The 27511-nt window shown below is 47.2% G+C and overlaps 1 protein-coding gene across 2 annotated transcripts in view; it reads right to left on the bottom strand.

The window, feature by feature from the left end:
- The window catches only part of CCDC6 (coiled-coil domain containing 6), a 112859-nt gene extending 85592 nt beyond the window's left edge, over positions 1-27267 (bottom strand). The window contains exon 1 of one of the 2 annotated variants that reach the window (XM_067710900.1): positions 26758-27267. In XM_067710900.1, the coding sequence (XP_067567001.1) occupies positions 26758-27066 (309 nt within the window). In that variant the 5' untranslated portion in view covers positions 27067-27267. The remainder of the gene's footprint in view (positions 1-26757) is intronic. The other variant, XM_067710899.1, reaches the window with a different exon arrangement.
- Between the last annotated feature and the right edge of the window lie 244 nt (positions 27268-27511).

Below are 27511 nucleotides of genomic sequence, written 5' to 3'. Positions count from 1 at the left end.
CAGGTGCAAGTTATACAATGCCTTCAATCTGCGAAAATTCATCCAGCCATATGTTTAGCATATGTGTAAATTATTTAAGTCATACTTCAAAATAAGTTTAAAAAATAGGCGGGGGGGACTTCCCTGGTGGTCCAGTGGTTAAGACTCCCAATGCAGGGGGCCTGCGTTCGTTCCCTGGTCGGGGAACTAGATCCTGCATGCCACAACTAACAGTCCACATGCCGCAACTAAGAAGTCTGCATGTCACAACTGAAAAAGATCCCTCATGCTGCAACGAAGATCCCACTTGCTGCAACTAAGGCCCGGCACAGCCAGATAAATGAATATATTTTTTAAAAGGGGAGGGGGAGGGGATGAAGTAGCAGCATGGCGCAGAGCAGCCTCCAGTTAACTGAGAATCTGGAGGTAACACAGGTCCACATTTAAGGCCAGTTTCTTAAAACTCTCTGAGCCTAACCTTTTCCATCGGTAAATGAGAACTGCTTAAACTACACAGGGTTCCTCTGTGGGCTACATGAGATAACACTCGTACACAGCCTGGTGCCCAGTGCTCAGAACATGGTGATTCCACCAACTGGATATCCAGACATCCAGTCTCCACCCAAGGTCCCCTCCCTACACCTTGGGGAGGAGTGGTCATCTCCGGCATGATCTGAGGAGACGGCACAGAGCAGACTGACGTCTGACCCCACCCGCACTCCCTTTATCTCCTTCTCCCCCCGACCTGTTCAGCAGGTCTCACCAGGCTCCTCCAGCCACTGGTGCCCTCTGACCACCTCCACGTCCTCTACTAATTCAGGTAATACCCATCCTTTCTCAAAACCCCACAGCACTGTCTGTACCATTCAATCCAGACCCTTCCCACTGTCTTCGCTTTGTTCTCACAGATGTAACCATCAAAAGGGTGCTCACTTCCCACCAGTGTCAGGGGCCGATGGTACCGATGTCACCCAAAGTCTGAGTGGGCAGAGCTCTCCCCGAGAGACCGTGAGACCTGGGGATTTCTCTGAGAGGCGGGCGTGCGCGGAGTGTGACACGTCCTGTAAGACTTAAGATGAGAAGGCCCTTAAGATGAGCATCGAGGCAGTATATTCAAAAGAAAAAAGGAAGTAGTGGGACTTTAGGTGGGGGAAATTCCACCTGCTTTGTCCTGATGACCCAGAAGGAACATGAGGGGGCTGAACAATGATGACCTGTTCCTCTCTGGAGGGTCAGCTGAGGGCACACTGCAATTTCAGATTCACTTTGAGTCGATTTCGGGGGCGCCTCACTGCGCGGCCTGCAGGATCTTAGTTCCCCCACCAGGGATTGAACCCGCGTCCTCGGCAGTGAGAGCGCGGAGTCCTAACCACTGCACCGCCAGGGAATTCCGAGTTAATTTTTATACATCAATTCATTCTCAAGTTCATGGGGGTTCTCTGCATAAATATATAAGATGTTAAAAGGGAAAGACGTATGAATGGTCACAGGGGGAAAAAAAGGCTAATAGCCCAATAAAGCTAAAAGTTACAGAGATGCTAATCAACAGGTCCTATGCATTTTGAAAATCTAGTTCTGAGTGTCCTAGCAGCCTAGCAGTTTGTGTTGCCCAAAAGCAACACAAAAAAAAAAAGCTGAGGAGCTTTTCCTGGTATTAAGACCTAAGAAAACAATTTCTTCTGTGATTCCCCATAATGGGGACACCGTGTGATAGGGTGGATGGCAGCCTCAAAAATATTCTCACTCTCATGTCCCGCTCCTGGGAGATGCACACTGAATACTTAGGAATGAAGTGGCCTGATATTTGAAACTGACTTTCAGAGGGTTGGGCAAAAGGAGACAGAGACAGAAAGAGGGAGGGAGAGATGTATGTGATGGAATCGAATGATGTTCAAATTGGTGAGTTCAGGTGAGGAGTACAAGGGTCTTCACTGTACTGATCTGTTTACATTCTTTTTTTTTTTCTTTTTGGCCACACTGCGCCACACAGCTTGCGGCATCTTAGCTCCCCGACCAGAGACTGAACCTGGGCCCACAGCAGTGAAAGCACCAGGTCTTAACCACTGGACCACCAGGGAATCAATTCCCTGATCTGTCTACATTTTAAGTGAAAAAAATATTTAACTCAGTAGGAAAAAAAAAAGGGATATACTGTTACCCCCAAAGTACAGTGAGTAACAGGGATTCTGAAGGGTCATCTCAAGTTAGTATCAGCTGGGTTCGCTGCCCACGGCGCTCTTTCTCTCTCCATTTCTCTGTACTAGCGATGCCTTCAGGATCCTTTGAGTTCAAACACCATGTGTCTCTCCAGTTCTGCAAAACACATCCATTCTGCAAAAGACTAAAGTTTACCGATGAAGGAAACACGACAGTGAAGTTGGAGGACCGGAAACTGGGAAGGGAAATGAACGCGCCCTTTTGTGACTTCCAAGTGAGAGGATGGCATCAACACCTTGCAAAGGATGAAAGGTTCAAAAACTAAGACACACTCAGAGGTAGCCAATGACCCAGCTGTCACAAGTGACACCAGAAGCTGTGCTAGTACCTTTCATGGGAGCCACCACCTGGCGCAGCTCTGTATTTAGAAATCCAGGTCGTCCTTTTCCTTCTCTTTGCATTTTCCTATTCTAACAACGGAACCCATGTAATAAGCAGGAGTCAATGACAGGAAAACTATCACTAACTAATTAGTAAGTTTTATTGCAACGTTGCTCAAATTATATATCCTGTCCAACTGAACCATAATATTAAAAGCTTGTGTTCCTTTTATCAGTTCAACTTACATAAATTGGAGTGAATTCAATTGATTATGTACTTAGTGAGGAAATCCACTTTACTCTAAAACGCCCTAAAATATCTTTGAGAACATGAGACTAAGATTCCTATCATGTTAGTGAACTGATGGAGATCAGGATAGAACATGTTTTACGAAACTGAACTCTGTACACAGTGCACGCCAGGTAAAGTTTGATGTGTTGTTGTCAGAGTTCAAAACCCTCAACGGAGAGCCCCAAACTCCGAACAAATTTCTTAACACTTCCTAGCGTCTTACAAAGACCATCACCTCCTTCTGTCACCTGAGGGAGTGGGCCATGCTAGTGACACGTCTTAATGGTACTCCAAAAACAGTTTTGAACTCCCAACATCTATCAATTCAGATTCTTAGTAAAAGGAGAGTTTGGTCATAAAAGCCATGTATCTTTGGTCTCTCACTGGCTTCTAAGTTATCAATATGCAGACAAAAGGAGTTTTCAAAGCTAAGAAAGTTGACTAAGTTCAGGGGCAGGGAGGAGGGTAAACAACATGGCACTTATTTCAAAGGAAAACCAATCCCTCCAAAACTCGATAAAGAATAAAAGATATTTCCACCTAAGGGATAAAGAAAAGGCCGAAACAGACAAGAGAGTAAAAAGAAGAAAGGATTACAAGTGCAGAGAGAGATGACAAAAAGCAAAACATGACTCAAGGGCTTCCCTGGTGGCGCAGTGGTTGAGAGTCCGCCTGCCGATGCAGGGGACACGGGTTCGTGCCACGGTCCGGGAAGATCCCACATGCCGCGGAGCGGCTGGGCCCGTGAGCCATGGCCGCTGAGCCTGCGCGTCCGGAGCCTGTGCTCCGCAGCAGGAGAGGCCACAGCAGTGAAAGGCCCGCATACCGCAAAAAAAAAAAAAACAAAACATGACTCAATACTGCCCAAGTGAATATAAACAAGAACATTAAGAACACATATACTTTGAAACCCGTAATTCCACTCTTAGATATTTATCCCATAGATAATATTTACCAACTATCACTAAGATTTATGCTAAAATTTTTTTAGAAGAATGTTTACTGTAGGGAATTTCCTGGTGGTCCGGTGGTTAAGACTAGGGCTTTCACTGCTGTGGACCCGGGTTTAATCCCTGGTTGGGGAACTAAGATCCCACAAGCTGTGCAGTGCGGCCAAATAAATAAATAAATAGTTGCTGCAGGTGTCAAAAAGAAAAAACGAATGTTTACTTTGGCTTTGTCTATAAAAAGCAAAAGACTGGAAACAATTAATAGAGAGTTACAAAAATAGAGAGCTCCCATTTCACGGAATCCCATTTCATGGAATACTTTATAGGGGGCCCTTTATACAATGAGACAGCTCTAGGCCCGACAGGAATGAACTCATGACATACGCGGCTAAGTGAAAAGAGCATGAGCCAGAACAGCATGTACAATAAGCTCCCATTTCTGTGTATGTTTTAAGGGGGACAACAGAGGCCCACACGTGCATCTGCGTAAAACATATCCAGAAAAAACCCTTAAGAAACTGTGTAAGAAACTAGTGACAGCGGTTATGGCTATGAGGACAAACCAGGGTCCAGGACAAGAGAGACTTAACTTTCATATTTGTGTGCCTTGAATTCCAAAGGCACCAATTACGTGATTTTTTAAAACTACCTTTCCTAAAAATATAAAACTATTTGCTTTTTCAGTTTTAACATGGAGCCTATGCATTTTTTATCTGTAAAAGAAGAGTCTCAGATGATGTCCGCAAAGTAAATAGCAGTAGAGGGTTCAGCGCTGGGGACAAAACAGGAACAGTTAATAATATTTAATGATGGAAAGGGGGTTAAGAAAGAACACGGAATACAGAATGGGAAAATGCCAGTAGAACTTTCCTGACTGTCTTCATCTATAGACTGAAACCCACCAGTAAGCAGAGATGTGACAACCTTGGGCAGAAAACACAGAAGAGGAGCTCTCTACCTTACCACCTTGCTGAGCGAGCCCTGTTCAGGTTCCTGGTGCCCTCTGCCGACCAGACCACCCCCAAATAACCTGATTCTTCTCCACTCACCTCCCCAGGCAGCTGATCCAGGCAGGAGGGAACCTTCCTACATCTGTCCCCTGCCTATCTAAGACCCTAAGATTGACTGTTCCTCCCCACTCACTTCAACCTCCCCTGTGGCCCACCTCATTGGTAATACCACTGAATCCACCTTTTCACCAGGTTTCCTTTCCATCGCTCACATAAGCAGCCAAGATCTGAAATGTGTACCTGAGACATTAGAGAGACAACCACAGCACAGCAATGTACAGGCTCCAATAAGGGAAGGTCTCGAGGCTCTGACTCACTCAGATACAGGGTGCAGGACTCCTAAACACATTAGTAAGACGCCAAGAAATCCCACTGAGCACAGGGAAGAGCCCTCCCCCACCTAAGGATCTAAGACTCTAACAGATGTAGAGAGGACATACCCTCTACCACTTCCCTTTTTTTCTTCCCTTGTACAAAGAAAGCCCAGAGCTGGCTACTCATCTTTCAACTTCAAACGGGCACACAATAAAGTGTGAACCAAGGGCGAGGAAGGGAGAAACCCATTTTTGGACACATTTACTATATATCAACAGTCCTCCCATCTTTATTCCTTCTTCAATCCTCCAGCCAAGTGGAGGTTTGCTTAACAAGCAGTAAATCTTTTTGCCACATATGGGTTTTGAAACAGGAAGACTATTGGCAAAAACACATCCTAAAGAAAAACTAAAATGGGATGGATTTAAATGCCACTTTTGCCGGCCAAATTTATTCATCTGAAGAATGTTCTAGATTGGCACAGACACTGGAATAAACACCTATTCCTAATTTAAAAGACATATACGCCAGCATTGCTCCTTGAATTAGATGCTCTAGGTACTAAAGGGTGTACAGAAGCTGTAGGATTAGAGGCACGGAAGTGGTCTCAGCAGATCCCACCTTCTAGAAGGCATTCTCTTCCCTTTTGTATGGTGTGTGTGGGGGGTTGTTTCGTTTTGGTTTTGTTTTCGTTTTTTTGGCCGCGCCATGCGGCTTGTGGGATCTTATTTCCCCGACCAGGAAGCAAAACCCAGGCCCTCAGCAGTCAAAGTGCTGCGTCCTAACCACTGGACCGCCAGAGAATTCCCTGTGTGGTGTTTTTAATAAATGTTACTCGACAAAATTCTTAAATGATTTAATTTTTATACCTTCGTACGAGTTCTCATACAAATCAGGGAAAAACTACACATCAAAAGACACTTCCATTTTTAGAACACATATTCTCTGAGGGAAGAGGAAGTGCAGAGTACAAAGAACACCGTCTCCAAACCGGGAGACCAAGGTTCAAGTTCTGACACTGGCTAAAAGCGTGGACTCGTGTCATTTGATTTCCCTAGTCTGTACTCTGTAGAAGTGAACATCAGACTAGCAATAAGCAACATTTAAGATATTCTCAGATCAGAAATTTGAAGACAGCCAGAGACAAGGCTAACGAGTAGGTCTCTTCCCTTCAAATGGACATCTTACAGATTTCACTAAGGGTTCAAGGTTTATGCAAAGGAATACTCGGTAGCATCAGAAGAGAGACTACCACCCCTGTCAAAACTGGCCCCACCTACTTCCAGATCCTTCCTCAGGCCACATCCAGATCATACTCTGACCACATCTTTCAGTTCCTCAAACTTGCCATGCTTCTGTTGCTTTCAGGATTTTTGCATGGCCTGTTATCTTGGCCCAGAACGTGTTTTACCAATCCTCTGCGTAGCTAACTTTTACTCATCTTTCAGATGATGGCAGCCTACATGGCGTCTCTGGGGAGCATCTCCCGGGCTGCTCAGTTCCCCCATCATATCCTCTGAGAACCACATGCGTATCTTTCAAAGCATCTATCACAATGTAACTTGAAATCAGTTGTCTGATGTCTATTCCCTCCCTACCCCTCCCGTGCCCCCCTTAGAATATAAGCTCCAAGACGCAGGGACTGTCCCCTAAACCCTAGCACAGCAGCTGCTCACACAATATCCTCAGAAATATTTGTGAGATGAACAAAGATGACTGGCTAATTGGTCAATATGGAAGATAATTAAATTTAACGTCCAGAGCTTCAAACCTTTCTTTAAGCAGGGGAAATGGAAAATACTGCAGAGTAAAATAAAACCACCAGATAAACAGTCTGAAACTGACCAGGAGAGAGAAATAATGCCAATTAAATGGAAGGTCATTTAAGAAGGTTCTGCAGAGCGGAAAAGGCTACAGTAATAATATCCAAAATGCACATAATTCAGGAATTGATCAGTTCCTCACAGGAGGGGATTTATCCTAATTCAAGATCTTATATGAAATTATAAAGTGATACTGCAGAGAAATATGAGGGGGAAAGACACCAGGAGATGTGCCTCTATTATTCAGCTATGAATTCAAGAAGTTTAATGCAACTTCAAAGAGTATCTAGCATCTTTACTTCTATGATTTCTTCTGAATCTCTCTTAAATGCACTGTTTACCATTGAAACAAAACTGCAACAGAAGTCTGTCCTACATTTTTTTTCAAAAGTGTAAATACCCAGTTTTATCATAACAGTAATTCCTGCAGATCATAAACGGCATTAAGAAAGCATAAAGAGGGCTTCCCTGGTGGCGCAGTGGTTGAGAGTCCGCCTGCAATGCAGGGGACACGGGTTCGTGCCCCGGTCCAGGAAGACCCCTCATGCCGCAGAGCGGCTGGGCCCGTGAGCCACGGCCGCTGAGCCTGTGCGTCCGGAGCCTGTGCTCCGCAACTGGAGAGGCCACAACAGTGAGAGGCCCGCGTACTGCAAAAAAAAAAAAAAAAAAGAAAAAAAAAAGCATAAAGAAATTTCACTGTGGCTTTAAAAACAAAAAAAAACTAAAGCCAAGTCAAAAGATAAATGACACGTGGGAAATGTTTTTGCAACTCAAAATTAGAAAAAAGGGCAATTCTCTGCAATATGGAGAGTACTGAGAAAAATGGGTAAGAGAAAGACCAACGTCCCAAAAGACAAATGCGGAAGACTATGAACTAGGCATTGACAGAAAAGGCAATCCAAATGCTCTCACACACATGTGAAAAGACGCTTCCCCGCACCCTCGAGGGAAATGCGAAGAGACTACGTCAACTTGACATTTTTCATCTTACCAGACTGGCAAAATCCAAGTTTGATAAAAACGTGGTAGGAGGCCACACACTCTCTCTCTCACATCCTGCACATGGAAGCGTCAATAAATCAGTACAAGCCCTGTCCAGGGCAATTTGGTAACATCTATTCAGATTACACATGCATAGGGCATCTGACCCCACAATGACATGTCTGAGAATTTACCCAGAAAGGTAGTATATCTCAGAGTGAAGGGACTCCTCTGGCATCAGCCTGCCTAGCTGTGAATTCTGGCTCTGCCACTCTCTGGGGTGTTGACTTTGGGCAAATCACCCAAGCCTCTCTAAGCCTCAGTTTCCTCATCTGTAAAACAGAGGTAATAATACTGGCTACCTCACAGACTAATGCGAGGATTGAGCCAATAGAAGGAAATGGTTTAAAAGGATAGCCAGTACGTAATACACACTAGGTAAGCGTTAACAAATGCAATGTATCCCCTTCGATATACTCACCCACAGACAAAATTATCCATGTTCAAGGTTACGGTAACCTTGTTTGTGAGACCAGAGACTGAAAACAAATGAGATGCCCAACTGTAACACCCAGCCACACAATGGATCACTATGCAACTGTAAAAAAGAATGAGGAAGCAATCAGCAGACCGTTACCAAAAAATCTCCAAAATATAATTAAGTGGGAGAGGCACAGAACAGAGAAGCATTTACACCACCTTCTGTGTAAAAGGGAAGGAGAAAGCACGTCATGAGCTGCCTCTGCTATTCCGAAAATGCAATTAAAAAATAAAAGAACATTTTAGGTAATTACATGACTGACGCAATGCAGGTGGTTAGCTGATGCTGCAGTAGTTAATCACTTTGCAATATACGAGTCTATCAAATCAACACCTCCAACCTACACAATGTTTTATGTCACCTATATCTCAATAAAGCTGGGGAAAAATAACTAATGGGAAAAAACCCACAAAAGAACAGTTTAAAGGGGCAGTAGTTTTTCTCTAGCCTCAGGTGAGATTACTATGTACTCAAAAATGTATTACCTAGGAACCTTTAAAAAAAAAAAAACTAATGCCTGGCTCCTGTCCCCAGAATTTGAAGGACGTGACACCAGGTATCATGACTTCTGAAGTTCTCCAGGGGATTCAGATGGAGAGCAAAGTCTGGGAACCACACAGTGAAAAGTGAAAGGCTATGGCCTACAGAGGTCAAATTCTTCCCACAAAGAGCAACGGCTCCAAAAGTAACCAAAGGCCCAAGCACCCAAGCCCCCGAGCCAGCGGCCCATTTCAAACACTAGCTGACACAGGGAAACGAGAGCAAAGTCAAATAATCCGGACCGTCCCTCGGAGGTCATTTCAACAGGTGAACCGCCCACCATTTCTCTTCCTAGACTCACAGAAGTCAAAGGCCTGGCCGTCCTGCCCCAACCCCCATGAGGCTTCATTACCCTCGTGGAGTGGCCCCACCTGGCAGAGGTCTGGCAAGTATCTGGATAAATCCTGGTAAAAGGACGCTTGCTACCTGTCACCTCACTCTCCTTCATGCATTACCGTCAAAGCTACAGTCAGCCCCCCTTGTTTCTAAGTGTGGAAGGACCAGATCCCTTTTTTTCCTTTTCTGCTGAAGAGCTAGCCAAGTGGAAAGCATCCTGGCCTGGGAGTTGGGTCATTACCTTGCAAGCCCACTGTCCCATTTACCGGCACTCCTCCCTGAGCGTTTCACCTGAGCCCCAGATCCTTTGTTTCCCAGGTGAGGTTCCCACTACCTCCCCCACAGACTTGCTGTGAGATTTCCAGTGAAATAGGTGAGTTGAAACCATTCTGTGGATGCTGCACAAGCTGCAGATTTCACAGCTGGAGATTCTGCGCCAAGATGCTCATTTTCTACCTGTCCAGAAGCCACCCGTCTGCACACACTGCCCATAGCTTCCTGGCTGCTGCCATCGAGCCCTGCGTGGCTTCACACACAACACTGCGCCAGACTTTCTAGATGCCTGCCCAGCTTGCTATGGCATGATTCCTCCAGGGTGCTCAGCAGACACTTCCCGGCTTCCAGGGAAGACTGCAAAGGAGATTTCCTTGCAGCAGAGCTGCAGACGCCATGATTCTTGCCCTACATGCACAAGGTGGTGACCTGAGACTCAGACCGCTGTGTGCCATGGGGGCTGGGAAGCCAGCCCGCATACTTTCCTGAGGACAGACAGATCTAGCATGACTGGGATTCTTCTGGGGCTCGTACCAAGAAACAGGGCAGCAGGTAAAAGGTCCCAGAGCCTTCGGTCGGCACACTGGTGAGGAAGAGATTTCCATCTGTGCCTCAGGGCACAGGGGTAAAGCATTAAAGCAGAGGGGGCGCAAGGATAACACATTTAATTCCAGAAAAGCCTTTGCTGTTTACCTTTCAAACACAAATTTACTACAGTAAATACTATTTTTTTCAAACGTGATAATGGTGTGGTGGTTATAAAATCCTTATCAGAGATGCAAACTGAACCATTTCTGGGTGAAACCACTTCAAGACTGACCATCTGTTGATCACTAGTGAAGCTAAGTGGTTTGTACATTCACTATACTTTTGTGCACGCTTGAAAACTTCCATCATAAAAAAAGTTTAAACAAAATCCTCCATCATCATAAAAACAGATTTCACAGCAGGGGAAAGTGAGAAATGGATTCTAACAGCATGATCGAGTGCCAGACGTTCGAGGCTAGGAGACAAGCCACGAAGAGTCACTAATGTGAGCAGCTCTGTCTCCTCCCAAGGTATCAGCATCCTCATCAGAGCCCTGGGGCAGGAAGGGTCCCAGGCACCATGTGTAACTGGCATTGGCCATAAACTGCTTTCTGGGCTGGCGAGGCACCCCAGCTGCTGTGAGAGGACATATGCTCTGTGAAGGAGGCAGCAAGATGCAGAGCTCCCCACTCGGCCTTCCCCGTGGGAAAACTCACTTCAGCCATAAATGAGAACACGGACACGAGAAAGCACTCTGGGAAAGGGGCTTCTGATGCAGAAAAGAAAGAGGGACACAACAAGACGGCAGGTACCAATTCAGCCATCTGGAGCCACCTGCGATGCTGCAAGCGAAGGCTGCCGTTTCCGGCTGCTGTGCTTTGGTCCCTGCAGGTCCTCCTCCCTGGAATGCCCTTCGCCATGAAAACCTACAAGTCCTCCAACATTCTGCCATCTGTGAAGCGTTCAGCGATCACCCAGGCCGATGCCACTCATTCCATTTTCATTTCTGCCTGAGCCAGTCCTGGGCGTGTCTGGTGCAAGAGCTCTGCACTGACTGCCCTTCTCCTGCTCAGCGGGTGAGGGGCAACCTCTGCAGGCTGCATCTCCCTGTTCCCTGGAATCGGAGATCTTCAAGCCGATTCAGCCAATGAAAAGCACAGGCCGGAGGCTGGAAGGGTGGAAGCAGGGAGGGTTGGGGTGTTTCTCCCCTCTCCTCTCCACCTTGGGCAGCATTCCTGTCTCAAGGCCCCCATGGTTCCAGCCCTCTCCCTGAGTGACCCCTGCCCTGGGCTCTGATAACACCACCTCTACCCTTTGCCCTCTGGAGGAGGAGGTATGGGAGTGCTGTCCTGCCGCTCCAAACCCCTGGCCTGTCTCATCGCACCTCCCGGTGAGTTGTATTCTCAGCGACTCTATCATTGGGATAACCAACTCCCGGGATTAAATTCTCTCCCTCCTACTCTGCAGGGTCTGTGTTCCTGTGTGAACCCTGAATGGGTTCCATCTTCCTTCAACCATGCTGCGGTCACTGCTTTCTCACCTGTCTCCTAGCAGCCTCTGAGCTCCTTCACAAAGTCTCCTTGAGCTTTGGATGCCCTGCCTTACTCCTAAAAGGACATCTCAAGCATACAGCCGGCACTTAGTAGGTGTCCAAAAACTAAACTGAGTTAAATGAACGCCAAGGACACTTGATCATCTCTAAGCGCTAGAGGCAGGCTGCAGGAAGAGAAAACTTTTGGAAACATCTTTACGGTGGAAGCAGGTAGGGTAGGGGGTCCCTGGAGAAAGAGAACCAGGCATGGCTTTCTTGACATAAGGGAAGCCATTTTGGGCCTAAGCCAACCTGTGATCAAAGCCTAGCCACAGTGCTTGCCCTTGAACAGGTCTCAGTAATTAACGATCTTAAAGGAAGTGAGGGAATGCAGAAACAAAGGAAAAGCAGCCCGGAAACAAAAGCTGAGCAATAAAACAGAGTCCTAGTTCCTCCTCAAGGGATATATAATCTGATACCTATCTTTGAGTTCTGCAGGGACAAAGGTCCCCACCCAGGTGGGGGACCGGAATAATACTGACCTTTTTTGACCCTCGTGACTTCAATAAACTAAAGCTTGGACTCTGTCAAACTCTGCCCCAATTCTATGCTGAAGTCTCTGCTCAAGCCACTTCACGAATATGCATGTACCCTTAGCTAACCCTATCCCGAACCCCAATTTTGCTGTTGGGGAGACACTGCTTTGGGGAAAGATCCCCGGTGTCCTCCTTACTTGCCACAAGTAATAAATCTTTCCTTCTCCCCCTCTTTGGCTTGGTTGTATCTTTTGACCTGAAACCCACCAAGAGGCAAACCCGGTTTTCAGGTAACAAAGGGAAAGAAGAAGGATCCTTGAGAGGAAACTGAGTCTAAGGATTCACTACCCAAGAATATAGAGCAACTGCCCAGATGACAGGACAAGGACTTAAGATTATGAATGTAAAAGACAAACAAACTTTGCTCTACTCTGCACTCCTACAAGGAATTTCACGGAACCTCACAGCTGCAAGTGGTCACAGAAATACAACACAGTGGCGAAGAATGGGGGCTGCAGAGCCGGCCTGCCAGTCCAATGACTCTGGCAAGGTAACCTCTCTGTACTTCAGCTCTCTCGATCTGTAAATCTGCACCAACTGTGCTCTGTGGTTTTGTTTCAAGAGCTCAATGAAACAGTGCATGCTGGCTTCATCAGCCATTACCTGAAACATAGCTCCGGGGTTTCAATCCCGACTGCCAGGAAGATGGAAAATGAACCAGCCTGTGAAGCTGACAGAGATGATGCCCAAGGCAAACGAGAGCATCCGTGCCTTTCCTGCCCTAAGACCTCTCTTTCCAAGGGGCTTTCCAAACTCTGAAGCCAAATCACTCACCTGTGGGCCAAAAGCAGCCTGCCCGTTTGCAATCCCTGAACTCTCAACAAGCCTTCTCAGTGAACCGAGGAGAAAACCAAGGCCCCAAAAGTATTTGTTATCTGTGCCTGGCCCTACAGTGAGAGGCCGAAAGGCCCTGTTCTCCCTGTGCCACTGCAGGCTCAGAAGGAAAGGAGAAATGAAACAAGAGGGCTGGTAACATGTGGCCAAATAAAGGGAGACACCTGAGACAGACAGTCAAAGACAGCTTGCAGGGAGGAAGAAATAAGGAAGCTGGTGGAGGAAGGACAGAAAAAGTGAAAGCGAACTGAGAGCAGCCTGAGGAAGAAGAGGAGGTGATGCCCCGAGAAGACCCCAGAGAGCCACACTAGGGACTTCCCTGGCGGTCCAGCGGTTAAGACTCCGTGCTTCCACTGCAGGGGGCATGGGTTCCATCCCTGGTCCGGGAGCTGAGATCCTGCAAGCCACTCGGTGTAGCCAAAAAAAAAAGAAGCCACACTAAAGGAGAGGACAGTGTGGGCTAGCTTCACAGAGGAGGAGAGGAGGCAAAGGAAGGGCAAGGAGATCCACCATCACCCCATAAAGACAGAAAAGGAAGACACGGAATGTGTCCTGAGGGCATCAGTTATCCCCCAAACCTGAGAGCTAAGACGGCATGAGCCCTTTTTAGAGAAGGCGCAGTGGCTTAGGGGTCAGGTAAGATGCCACACGATCACAGAGGGAGGCAGGAGCAGAACTGAGTTGTTTGTTTGTTTCTTTTTTAAGTCTTAATGGGTTTTAGGATTGCCAGATAAAATACAGGATGCCCAGTTAAATTCGCATTTCAAATAAACAGCAAAGAATTTTTTAGCACACGTGTGTTCCATGCCACAGTGGGCACATACAGACACTAAAAAACTATTCATTGTTTACCTGAAATTTAAGTACAGCTCCTCAACCTGTGTTTGCTTTTGCTGAATCTGGCACCCCTATCTGGTTTCTGAGTCTCTCTCCATTCCACCAAGTTCTCTCCAAGAACCCAGGGGTGGAAAAACAGAAAGGAGTTAATGCATAAAAGGAAAGAAGGGATGATTCACACAGACGGCCTCACGGAGCATGCTAATCTAAAACATGTCAAAGCCTAAGAACAAAAAATGTGAGCGGTGGAACCCACGGGAATTCGAGAACAAGAGAAAGAATGTACTCAGGAAAATCAGCGCAGCCTACTGGCTTCCGCGTGTGGGCTGGCAGGTGGATTCCAGGTGCCTTTTCACATCACCCATCACGTACCAAGGACCCAGAGCTGCAAGGCACGGGGTCAAGGAAGAACCAAACAAATCAGGGGTTCAAGTGATCAGTGCTGTTCTCTCCCTCATCTCAAAGGCTTGGATGGGCAGGCACTCCAAGCAGCCCAGGAGTGAGGCAGGGAGAAACCAGAAGACCCTACCACTTGGCTAGAGCAGACAGATGACAGCAAAGGCGGGAAGGGCATCCCTGGGTCCCAGACGGCCTACTGCAACTCGTTTACTGACAATGCCAGCTGAGTCCCTGAATTTCACCGACTGCCCGTCTGTCTGTCTGTCCTCCTCGCCCCCTCTCATCGCACCAAAAGCCTTCATAGCAGGAGAGTAAAACCCCAACGGTGCCCTGGTGAAAAGCACGCGCCTTCGACCTTCACGAAGTCCCCAGGCTACCATTTCTACTGCTAGAGAGAGAGCCAGAGGCAACAGAAAGAAAACCAGTCCCTTGAGGAGTCCCCAGCGAGGAAACTGCCGGCCTCCACAGACCCACTCTGGGCTCACAGGCCCGACGGTCCCTCCAGCACGTGGGCACTGCAAGCCTGCGAAGCTGGGCAGTTTCAGAGAGTCCTGTTTTGCTTTCCGTTCTTCAGACCAGCCGCTAAGCAGGAGAGGCATTCGTGTCTCAGCCGTCAAAGTCCGCCCTCTAGAACCCACACCCCCATGAAACAGGGTCAAAGGTCACACGACACAGAAGCAGGACAACTGCCTGCTGCGCACAGCAGTAGAGGCAGAAAACTGGGCAAAGGCACGCGCTGGGTCTTTTTTCATGAAATAACGGAAGGAGCCCGACAACTGGCCTATAAGAAAACATGGATCTTTTAGGAAACGCGTTTGCCTCCTGCTGTCCTGTTACTTTTACACGGCCACACAGGCTGGTTTCATCCTGACTCACCAAACCCTAGGAAATCGGCCGAGTTCCCAGGCATCCCCAAGTGCCAGAAAAACACAGGCCCTGAGAAGCCAGGCTGCAGAGCTCCCCAGCCTGAGGTCTCCGCAGAGCTTGGTTCTTGCTGCCTCAAACCGTCGCCTCTCAGCTTGCCAGACGCTGCTTTGCACCATCATGTTATATACAGGATTAACAAGAACAGTTTTGATCTTGAAACACATTTTGGAGAACAAGAGAAGTGTGTATGGGGGGGGGGGGTGTTACTAATCATCTTTAATATCATTTTCTACAAGAATAATAATTCACAAATTACCAAAACACTCTGATGTGCACTGTTTCATCTGATCCTCATAACGACAGTGGGTGGAAGCAAGACAGGTACCAACTCCAAAGACCGGTTTAACCAGGTAAGTCCACCAAGGCTCAAAGGCTCTGAGGGCAGCATAACATAACTAGCAAGGTAGCTAGAACCTCAACTAACTGGGAGACACGTTCTGCAGGGCCTGTGTCCCCTCCCAGTGCCCAGTGATCAACACTAGGGAAGGGGGTGGGGCTACCCAGGGGGCAGAGCTAAATTGAAAACAATTCCACAGATACTCACACAGTGGAGCACTGCATAGCAGTGGCAAAGAAGCACCGCTACAGGTAACACGGAGGCTGACTAATTAGTCAGTGTAGAAACCAGGATAAGAAATCAAAGAATCTACACACATACAAAATACATTCTGTATAAAGTCACTTGTCATATGAAGTTCAGAAAGAAGCAAAATTAACCTACAGTGATAGAAGTCAGAACAAGGTTACTTTTGGAGGGGTGATGAGTGGAACAGAGCACAAGGGAACTTCAGGGGGTGCTGATACCAGCATGCATTTTGATCAGGGAAATGATTTACACTGGTGAATTCATTTGTGAATTCACTGAGCACTTTTCCATAAATTGGTACATTCAAAGCTTGGGTACTTTACTGTATGTTTAACTCCATTAGAGTTTAATAAGAAGTAAACCTGGGCACCCCCCAAAATAAATTCCACCAACGTTACTGAGCAGCTGCTGTGCTAAGGCTATGGAAAAATGCAAATGATGCTTCAAATGGCAGGGTTTTATGCGCCGACCAAGGTACCATCAGACTGCCCAGTTCAAATCCTGGGACACAGAGAAAGCAAAACGTTGCTATGAGAATGAAGTGAGTCCCTGAAAGTAAGGTGTTCAGATATGCACCGGGCAGAGAGTGAGACCATAATCCGTAGCTATTATTATCATGGAATAAGACAGATCATCTTATAGATGACAAATGACAAAGTACCTGTCTCCCAGCAGTTTAGAAGGGAAACACCAATGTCTGCACTAAGCAGCCAGAGCAGATTATGAAAAGGCAGAAACGCTCCTACCGTCCCCCCCTTCCCTGCCCGCTTCTGTCATTAGCCCCTGGATGGGACCCAGGAAAAGAGCCCACGCCGGCCCTGCTCTGCTCCCCAGTTTCCTTTCTTTCCCCACATTCATGGAATGCTTCCTCCTGCCACCGCCCCTGCCCACACCTACATGAACTTCAATTTCTCCTTCAGGTTTTAGCTTCAGCGTCACCTCCTGAGAGAGAGACAGCCCTCCTTGACTGTGGTTCCCACTCCCAGCCTAAGTCAGGGGCCCTCCCCCAGTTCCCCGAGTGCAGTCTCCTCCCAGCTGCGATCCGTGACACAGCGCCTGGCATACAGCAGGTGATCAATACAGTGCTTGAAAAACAATCCACTCTTATTGTGCTAGTCAGACTATTTTTAAGTAGAGATTATAACAGAAGTACAACGGGACTTGTTCCAACCTGGGATTGGGTGGGGGGAGAGGAGGTGGGGAGAGGCGCCCAGATGGCTGAGCTATCAGCAGAGGTGGCACCTACTGGGGTACATTAGACAGGGTCAGGGATGGAACAGACCAAGGCCCAATACTGGAGGGTAAGACAGCCCGAAAGGTGCTGACAAACCGCCCCCCTACCCACTGAAGGCACCCTCTTTATCGCTGTTTCTTTTCCAAAGCAGGGAGTTTGCTACCCTGGATACACTCCCTGAGGCCTGGGTTGGCATCCTGGGAATTTGCTGTGCTAGTGGAGCAGCCCTCACTACTCTAAACGAAGGGCTACAACAGTGTGGGAACAACTAAGAGGAAAACGCCCCCAACAGGATAAAAATAAAACTGTTCATAAATTAATTTATGGGTAGTCTTGTGCTTAAACTCTGAGGTCAGACTGGGAGTTCAAATTCCAGCCCCCCCGATAGCCTGGGGTCTTCAGGCAAGTTACATGACCTCTCTGGGCCTGCATTTGCAAATCTGCAGGCTACCCATCAGTGGTGCAGATTAAATGAGAGGATATATGCCAGGCCTCCAGACAGCACCTTTGCCATAGTAAAAGCACTGGGTAAACATTAGCTGTCGTCACAGCAGCACAAAATGACTTGCAAGTAGAGCAATGCTTGGAAGGAAGAATCTCAAGCTTTTTTTTCTTTTTCAGACTTCCTTAAATTATGGTTTATTCGAAATGCCATCAAGGAAATTAAACATGAGACATTTCACTAAAAAAAAAAAAAAAAGGGCACCCATCATCTACAAGGTTTCTTTCCTTTCCCAGTCCTTTCTCTTTCCCAGAGGACAAGTTTTCACTGTGGGTGAGTCCCTCCCCAGGTTCTCCACATCTGGGTGCTCACTCTAAAGGCAAATCCAGAGCGACGGTGCAGAGCCCAGAGCTGGGGTGCCACATGTTTACTGAATGACAGGAAAGAACCAGATGTGGGATGGCCAACAGGCAATAAAAATCGAAGTCGGAGCAAGATATCAACAGCACTTTAATTAAAATGCTTTGGGTCCTAATTCACAACTTCAACACCAAGACAAGAAAAAGCAGCTAGCTGCTTCTGTAGATCAGACTAAATTTTTCCTATGAAAAATACACAAATTTTAGGGCTTCCCTGGTGATGCAGTCGTTGAGAGTCCGCCTGCCGATGCAGGGGACACGGGTTCGTGCCCCGGTCCGGGAAGATCCCACATGCCGCGCAGCGTCTGGGCCCGTGAGCCATGGCCGCTGAGCCTGCGCGTCCGGAGCCTGTGCTCCGCAACGGGAGAGGCCACAACGGTGAGAGGCCCGCGTACCGCAAAAAAAAAAAAAAAAAAAAAAAAAGGTTAAAAGGGTAACTTTTATGTCATGTATATATTACCACCAAAAAAAAAGAAAAATTACCAAAAAAAAAAAGTCACTGGCCCTCTTCTCTGGGTACTTAGGGTATTTCTCAATAATAAGCTACACGCACTGAAGGTTTAAAATGATGTGAAATACTTAATATATTTTTCAAAGGACATGGCACCTTACCAGGTAGTGATTTGGACCTAAAGAAGTCCAAACCTCTGCTTTATGGTACATATACTCAAAATTGTATTCTTTGATTAACAAAGACGTTAAAATCATCTAACCGATTTTTTTCCTCAAATTTTTGTGTTTCTATAATCGGGAGCTACTAAACGAAGCAGAGACACAATGTTTTGACTCTTAGCAAATGTCTGTTTAGATAAATTAAGGCCTGCCTAGTGAGGAACAACAACAAAAACAAAAAGCAAACAAAAAACCCCAAACAAAAACAAAAATCTCAATAGAATAAGTTATTATTTGAGTTGGTATATTGGGATAATTGAAAAAAAAAAACCCCTGCTTACATGCAAATAATTTCATGAGTTGAGAAGCTCTTCCTATAATTAAACACCAAATAATTTTTCTTCAAGACTATTTTAGCCCTTCTAATTCAGTCTCAAAAACCTTGACTGCACAAGACTGTTCACTAAGGAAAGAAACACGTGAAGGGTTTAATACAGGTACTAGATTTCTAAGAACTCTCCTTAGCTCACCCATACTCCATGTTTTCATTCTTTTACTTTCCTCTTTCCTCCTATGGAAAACTTTTTTGAATTATGAGCTACGTCTGTCTAGCTGAATATGCCAACTCTGCTCCTTAGCAGCGAATGGCCTCATTTGATCCCAAGTGCCCTGAGACGCCCTGAAGGGTATTAACCAGCTCACTGGTGACACAAACCTGGCACCCACAGAGGCTGGTTTGATTTGGAACAGATGCGTGGAAGATTATCCCATCAATCAACACCGCTTTTTTAAAAAACTGGAGTTTGAAATTGTCCATAAACTAGTATCTCTAATTAACTTTAAGGTAAACACAGTTTCCCATTAAAGACTTAAGAAATTTGGTCCATCCAATAATTTCCATGTAAGGAAAGTGGGTGGGCCCCAGAGTGTAACAGGAATAGATGAAAAAAACCACCTACATAATTTTGATCTACAGGCAGATGTAAATTATGAAATTAAAAACATCAATGCCATTTCTTTTCAATCATCAGCACATAAAAAGAAAATTAAAAACAAACAAAAAGCCTTTCGGTGCCACCTGGACAGACAAATTGAGCAACGGTTCTCCCCATCTCTGCCTTACCAAATAAAAATAAACTCCAAGCTAATCGAACTGTGAGTGAATATGACACATTGTTTTCCTCAGATGTATTCACCGCATTAGATGAACTTCATTTTGGAAGGTGGAAGGTAAGCCAGCCCTCCCTGGAACCCTGGCACCAGTCTGCCTGAACTACCTTTCTTGTTTCCACTTGTATGTTGGTTATTTCTGCATTTCACAACTCTCTGGGCTGCAAAGTGCTGGAGAGGGAAGGACCGTTCCCTCTGCTCTGAATTCCCTACAGCACCCAGCTGGGGCCGAGCTGAATGCAAGTCAAGTGCAATCCTGCTGGAGAAGGCCTTACATTCGTTCTGGGTATTTCAGAGTATTTGGCACACAGTAGGCAGTTCCCAAGTACTTGTAGGTTGAATCCTATTTCAGGCTGTATTTATCACACGCCATTCCGTGCCATACTGAAGAGGTGAAAATTCCCCAGCATTAAACGAGTGAGTATTAAAATGAACTTTAATCACCAAACTGCACCCCATGCATCGAATCTAGGGACTAATAATAAGTAAGGAGGTGAGTTCATTCTAAATAACCATCAAACTATTAACCCTTTGTTTAATATTAATACTCTCCCTGAAAGAGAAGGCCTACACAGTGTGACATCTGCAATTTACTGGTAGGAGTAAATAGGGATAAAATCCACAGCTGTGGGCTTGAGAAGCATCAAAGATAAGAAAATCTGACAGCCTTGGAGAAGTAAAATAGGAAGAGTCTGCAAGTTAACCCCACTCCAAGATCCTGACGATTAGAAATATCTTCCAGAACATTCGTTCCCCTGTCAAGAAAATTTCAACCACCACCAAGAAAGCACACCCTGAACCTGTGAACATTTACTTCGCTAGCTTTGATGATCAATCAATCTAAAAGCAACTGCATGGTGACTGAAAACAAAATACAACACCTATCCACTGAGGGAACAAGGAAGGTGACTGTTACTCCTTGCTCAACCTGGCTGTATGAGTCTAAAAGCTCAGATTAGCATTTCTAGGTGTAAATGCTGCAAGGCATAATTTGAGAAAAAAGAAGAAAAAAAGAAAAATGAATGCAAGTACACACTGGGTGTGACACTCTATCAACCCCCCGAACTCCACTCTGCAAGCCACGTGTGGAAATCCACAGAATTCAGCAAGTCTCCCCATCCTGTTTGCTGCAACTTCCTCGGTTTGGAGATTCAGGTGCCTGGTAATTGCCCCGATGCCTCCCCACCCTTGACGGCCATGCTTGTTTCCCAGAAGCCACTGTGGGGCATTTCAACATTAAATACGGTTATAAGAAACACCTGGAGTGACCTGCCACCATCACCAAAACTGAGATGGCAAATCTGAACACTTCCAACAAAGCCCTTGGAAAGGTGAACCCAAAGACACTTTGTCCCCTTTTAGAGGTGAAATGTATCACGAACGCCTAGGTATATGCTACAAAGTAGCCTACAACATCATCCACAGTTAGAAAGCAAAGGCGTGGGACACACGCTGATTTGTAGCGTTCCACCAAAGTGTACAATATATCCACTCATCCGTCCAACGATGGTGAGGATGGCGTTTGCTGTTGTTCCGGACGCAGGCAGCAGAGCAGCTCTATGAGCACAAGGTCAGGAGACAGTCTTGGTGCCCTTGCCCAGTAAAAAACAAAACAAAACAAAAACACCTCATCACCCAATGCCTCTGCGGTCAACCCAACATCCCCTTGAGTGTCTACTGCATGCCAAGCACTGAGGAACGGAAGTGAACAAGGCAAATTCTGCCCCTGAAGGAATGAACACATCTGCCATCTCCCAAAGGGGAGACCTATGTGATGGGGGCCTGGAGAAGGGGCGGTCTCATGAATGGGCACGTAACCCAGCGTGTGGCTAGTAAACAGGCAGTGCTAGCGCACGCTGGGGTCGGGGAGGAAGTATAGTCTACTTGCATTTACTAGGTGAAGGGGTAGGAAAGGACATTTAAGGGCAGGAGGTACATCTTAGAGAAGCCAGAGAAATCTACTGAAATTCCAGGAACCAGCAGTTCAGCAGAGTGGGAGCTTTGAGAATGTGAGGGGTGTGTCTGTGAAGCAAGCAGGGGCTGGAGCACACAGTGCCTGGTAAACCACAGGAAGTTTACCTGGATCCAGAGGGCAATGGAAGCCACTGGAAATCTGTGAGCCAGCAACGGCCAGCTTGGATTTCTGCTTCAGACCAGTGTCTCTGGTCTTGAACAAGAGTCACCACAAACTAGATACTGTTGATTCTCTGAACTATTCCCCATCCTCAGCAAAATAAATAAAAGCACTAGAAAAGACTGTCACAACTGTCCTCTACGGTTTTGTGGGGATTTGTTTTTTAATCAAATACAAAGAGATTATATGAAACATATAGAAGAAATCTAAGAATAGCCTCCTTAAGAAGACTGGATTTGTGTATGATTAGACCTAACTGTGAGGTCATACTTTTCTCAGAGTTGTGTCTAAAGTTGGGTGTTACCATAAGAACCTAAGAAAAAAAGTTTTAAAGCAGGAAAAAAAAAATGACACACACTACACCTTTCTATAAGGGCAATGTTGATCTGATAGCTTCATAGAGTCTGCCAAAACAAAGTCTTAAAAAATGGAAAATAATGTATTAGGCTTCCAGAACAAATAATCCAAAATCCACAATATTAACTATACGGTGGCTTTTACTGGTTAATGAAATCATTACACTGTTGATGTTTAAAATAGCCAGGTTTTCTAATCATGCCGTACTAACATGTTTTTCTACTATAACTTCAAAATGCCTTTGTATTCCTCTATTTCCCTAAACTTCTACAATGAAAGACTAATTTTATAGATAGAAAAAGACAACTAAACTCTAGTGATTTAACATAGGTATTTATTTTCTAACCAAACACCTGGCGAAGGCCTGAAGTGGTATAGAAAACACACCTTAGAGAACTAGCCATGCCAAGTATGAGACCCTGCTTATACCCTGAGAAACTAGTCCAGAACTTACAAGCCATTCAATTACTGCCCACAATTGCATTTCCTCATCTTCTCAGAGACCGCGACCCCAGGACACATCTCACTACACTGAGTCAGACAGTCTCCGATTACACTTTAACTCACAGGACAAGCCAGATAGACTTAGCCTAACATCTAAAAGCTACTCAACAGCGTGACTGAGCATTTGTTGTTTATTTTCCCCACTCCAAAGGAGAAATTATGATCGATAATAAGCAGTCTGGTTCCACTGCTGATTTACTGGGAGAAATCAGATAATCACTCAAAACATTCCATTCCACCTCTAAGCCAAAGAAAACACACCGGGGGCAAGTGGTAACACCAGACACTTGTAGACCTGGATGAAGGGCCTCGTACAGTTGGTTCTTCCCCAAAGATGACGTTTACCTCTATCATACAAATGCAGAGAACACAGACCCATGAAGCCAGTCCTTTACTAAATGGGTAGCTGGACCAGAGTAAACGCCTACATACCAAAAGAGACAGAAAAGACCACTGGTTAAGAACTTCCATGGGCCTTTGGACTTGGCTTACAAAAAGAGGGCACAATAATGAGATATTACTACACACCTATTAGAATGGGCAAAATCCAAAACAGACAACATCAAATGCTAGCAAGGACGTGGAGCAACAGGAACTCTCATTCATTGCTGGTGGGAATGCAAAATGCTACAGCCACTTCAAAAAGACTGTCTGGCAGTTTCTCAACAAAATAAACACACTCTCACCATACCATCCAGTAATTGTGCTCCTTAGTATTTACCCAAATGAGCTGAAACCTCTGTCCACCCAAAAACTTGTACACAGATGTTTACTGCAGCTTTATTAATAATTGCCAAAACTTGGAAGCAACCAAGTCCTTCAGTAGGTAAATGGATAAGTAAGCTGTGGTACAGCCAAACAATGGAATATTATTCAACACTAAAAAGAAATGAGCTATCAAGCCATGAAAAAACATGGAGGAAACTTAAATGCATATTACTAAGTGAAAGAAGTCAATGTGAAAAGGCTACAGACTGTATGATTCCAACTATATGACTTTCTGGAAAAGACAAAACGATGGAGACAGTAAAAAGATCAGTGGTGGCCAGGGGTTAGGGACAGATGAAAAATCAGAGCACAGGGGATTTTGGGGGCACTGGATCTGCTCTATATACTATTATGGTGCTACATGTCATTTTACACTTGCCCAGACCCACAGAATGTACAACACCAAGAGTGGACCCTAATGTAAACTATAGACTTGGGGTGATTAAGATGTTTCAATGTTGGGTCATTGATTGTAACGAATGTACCACTCAGATGGGGGATGTTGATAATGGAGGATGGGAGGAAGGGCAGGGAATATTGGGGAAATCTCTGCACCTTCTGCTTAAATTTTCTGCAAACCTAAAACTACTCTAAAAAACAGTTTTAATAAAAGCACACTGCTCTCTTCCCAGGGTGTAGCTGATTAGCAAGGTAACTTCCTGAATACGTTCAAGGAAAATGAAAGACATCCATAATCGCCTTTTGTGTTCAAAACATGAAAGTTAATATCACAATTAGAGGAACTAGTGAGAGCCATGAAGGCAAGTACTAATAGGATTCTGGTACCATCTTCCCTTCAAATAAACTCGAAAGTGAAAAATCTAGCAAAGCCTTCACTTAATTGAATATCTAGACCTTGTCAAACACTTCCTGGGCAGCTACCAGCAAGGGCTATATGTCAGTTAGAGTTGTCAGGGGCTGTGCAGCTTAACCTTGACATAGACTATGACAGTGTTGTTCAATGGAATCCTTACATTCACAGACCCAGTTCATGTGGTCGCACACATTTCTCCTCGCAAATTACACACCCTAGAGGTCAAACCCCCCAAACACAATCTGCGTCCTAGGTCAGTTAACTCTAACTCTCAAAAGCTGAAAGGAATCTCTCCTCTGCATTTGCCTTAGTAACACCTGCCAAGTACTAGGGAACTCAGGAAACCACAAGCACTTTATTTGTTTCCCTGATTATATTAATCAGAGATTAAAGAAGCATGGAGAAATTTCTGGTACGTATAGGCTGTCATCTAAAACAATTTTAAAATTTGACTCAGTGAGGCCACAGAACATTTCACAAGGCGTATTTGGTGAAATGTCAGTTTTAGTTGCGGGAAGTACCAAGGAAGCCACCACCTCGCACGCTCTTCTCGCCAAGTATTCAGAGGTCTCTGATCTTATACACCAGGAACGAATGTGTTTGTCCATGCAAAGCCAACGTGTGGTGAACAGTTTACAGACCTACTTTTTAATATGGCCAGGTGTCAAACAGATAACCCTTTCCTAGTCTCTCCACCCCCCCATCCTCCCTCCCAAACAAAAACAGCCTGAATTGCTCACAATACGCAAGAAGCCAGAGATTCTGTTTCGTGTAAGTGTTGCTGCTTTTGGTGGTTCACATTCTCCAAGAGACCAACGAACCCTCTCATTTACTAACTCCAACCTTAACTAAATTGCTTCCACCAGCTTCCCCCTCTTCTCAAACCCCCACTCACCGTAGACATCTCTCTCAGCCAAAAAAGCTACTCAAGAGGCTTGGAAGCGGCTGCCTCTGCAAATTCCTCCCCCTTCCTACCAAAAGGGCACTTCAAGAACTTTACAGTCTGCAGACACATGAATATGGCTCCAATGCCATCCACCAGGGCTGCATTTGAGCATGCGGAGTGTCTTTCAACAATCAATTTCTATTTAGGCTGCCCATCACACTGAAACTGGGGTGAAAACCTGCTTTCTAAGCAAATTCAGAATGCCATCCAGTTCCCAAGTGTGAGCTAGCACTGGGGGGGGAGCATACACACACTCCCTCCTCCACTGAAGACTTTTTCCTGGCACAGGGGCATCCTAAACTCGCCCCATTTCCTTTCCAGGGTCGTGATCTTTGATCTGTCCCCAAGTTCATGCCTTTTTCTCCATCTGAAGGTTCAGCCTAATCAGCTATTCTGCAGCAGCAATAGCAATTTATCCCCTTGGTTTCTTGACACTTTCCTCTCTCCTCCTGGCTGTGAATCTGTTTTGATCTCAACAGGGCTGTCTGTAGGGGGATCCTGCAAGTTAATGATGTGGCTAGCTGGCAGGGATGGTAGGTGAGAGCACACAATGTACTTTTTCCAGTTATGTTTCGCCTCACCATAGCTAATAGTGGCCTTTCTAAAGGCCTGCTACACTAAAAGGGAGACCTACACCCCTAAACTTCCCCTCTTCGGGGGCGCCTCTGGAGGCCAGGTGGAAACAGAACAGACAGCCCGTTCTCCCGTCAAGTATCTGGACTCCGAGGCAAAATATCCCTAGACACTCCACCACCAATGAAGCAAACACACGTACATCTTGCTCAGCAAGGGAGTCAGTCGATCCCCTTCACCCAGGTTTCGGCCGGTTCAGGCTTCGTAGCCTTCACTCTGTCCAGGCCGGTATAAGATGCTGCATTCTCCCGGCTGTACACCGCCGCCGCCACCCCCCACCCAAGGAAAGGGCTTCCAACGGAGGTGGGAGCATCAGCTCCGGTACCCGCCCTTCCCTCTCGATCCTGGCCAGAAAAACTCCACTTCCCGGATTCCCGGCCACTCTCTCCCGCCCCCTCCCCGGGCGATCCAGCTATAGCGCCGTCCTGATGCCAGCGAAGTACCCAGCCCAGCTGCGCACCCCCCGAACCCCAACGCAGGCCCCCGGAACAGGCCCCGGCTTCCTCCCTCTCCCTCTGCCTAGGGCTCCCGGGCTCTGAACGCACCCCTCAAGCAAACTAGGACTGAAAAAAGTCCCACCCCGCCTCCCCAGCCACGCCGCCGGCCTCCAGCTCCGCCCGGGAGGGGCCTCCTCCCCAGAGGCGACAAGGAAACGCGGATGGTGGTTCCAGCAGCCTCCTCCCGCACCCCGCGAGGGGCCTGGACCCCAGGGAGGGCAGACCCGCGCGGCCCCGAAGGGACACCTCCCTCTCCCCCCACCCTCCGGGGCCGGCGGGTCTTGGCAGGGAGCGTGCTCTCTGCGGGTCCTCGGGAGCCTCGGGGAGCCCGGGGGCCGCCCGGGTCTGGGCGCAGCGTCTCCCGGGGGCGGGCGGAGGTCGGCGCTGCGGCGCGCCCGTGGGGGACACTCACGATGGTCACGCTGGCTTTGCGCAGGTCGCGGTTCTCCTCCTGCAGCGCCTTGCACTTGAGTTTGTAGGTCTCCAGCTCGATCTTGAGCACCTTGTTCTCCTGCTGCAGCGAGGCCAGGCGGTTGGTGAGCTCCTCCAGGCGGAACGGCGAGATGACAATGCCCCCCGACTTCCCACCGCCGCCGCCTCCCCCGCCGCCACCGCCGCCGCCGGCGCCCGAAGTCGACGAGCAAGACGACTGCATGGCGGCCGAGCTGCCGCTGCTGCCCCCCGCCCCGTCCGTGTCGCTCTCGCTGGCGCTGTCCGCCATGGCCGCGGCGGGCTGGGGAGACGACGAGGAGGAGGAGCAGGGAGGCGGCGGCGGCGAAGGCTGGGCTGCGAATGAGTGGGCGCCGGTCGAGCACAGGGGAGCGCCGAGCTGGGAGCCTGGCAGCAGGGCGCAGACTCGGAGTGGCTGCGAGAGAAAGAGAGGGAGCTTCCCGCTGCCAAGGGACCTCCTCTGCCAGCGAACAGAGACCCCGCCCGGGCTCGGGCAGTATTGCACTGGGGCTCGCTCCAGCCGGGCCTGGCGCGCTCGCTAGGCCGCCCTGCAAAGCCGGCCGAAAGCTCCGAGACCCGCCCCCCGCCGCCGCCGCCGCCGCCGCCGCCGCCCTCCTCCTGGCGTGCGCCGGACGGCTGGGGAAGCGCGGGCCCGGCCGGGGCGGGAAGGCCAGACCAGCCTACGCGCCAGCCGCTCGCCGGCCACAAGTGTTCCG

Source organism: Pseudorca crassidens, chromosome 16, assembly GCF_039906515.1.
Source record: "Pseudorca crassidens isolate mPseCra1 chromosome 16, mPseCra1.hap1, whole genome shotgun sequence".
NCBI lineage: Eukaryota > Metazoa > Chordata > Mammalia > Artiodactyla > Delphinidae > Pseudorca > Pseudorca crassidens.
This window is presented reverse-complemented; position numbering and strand designations above follow the sequence as displayed.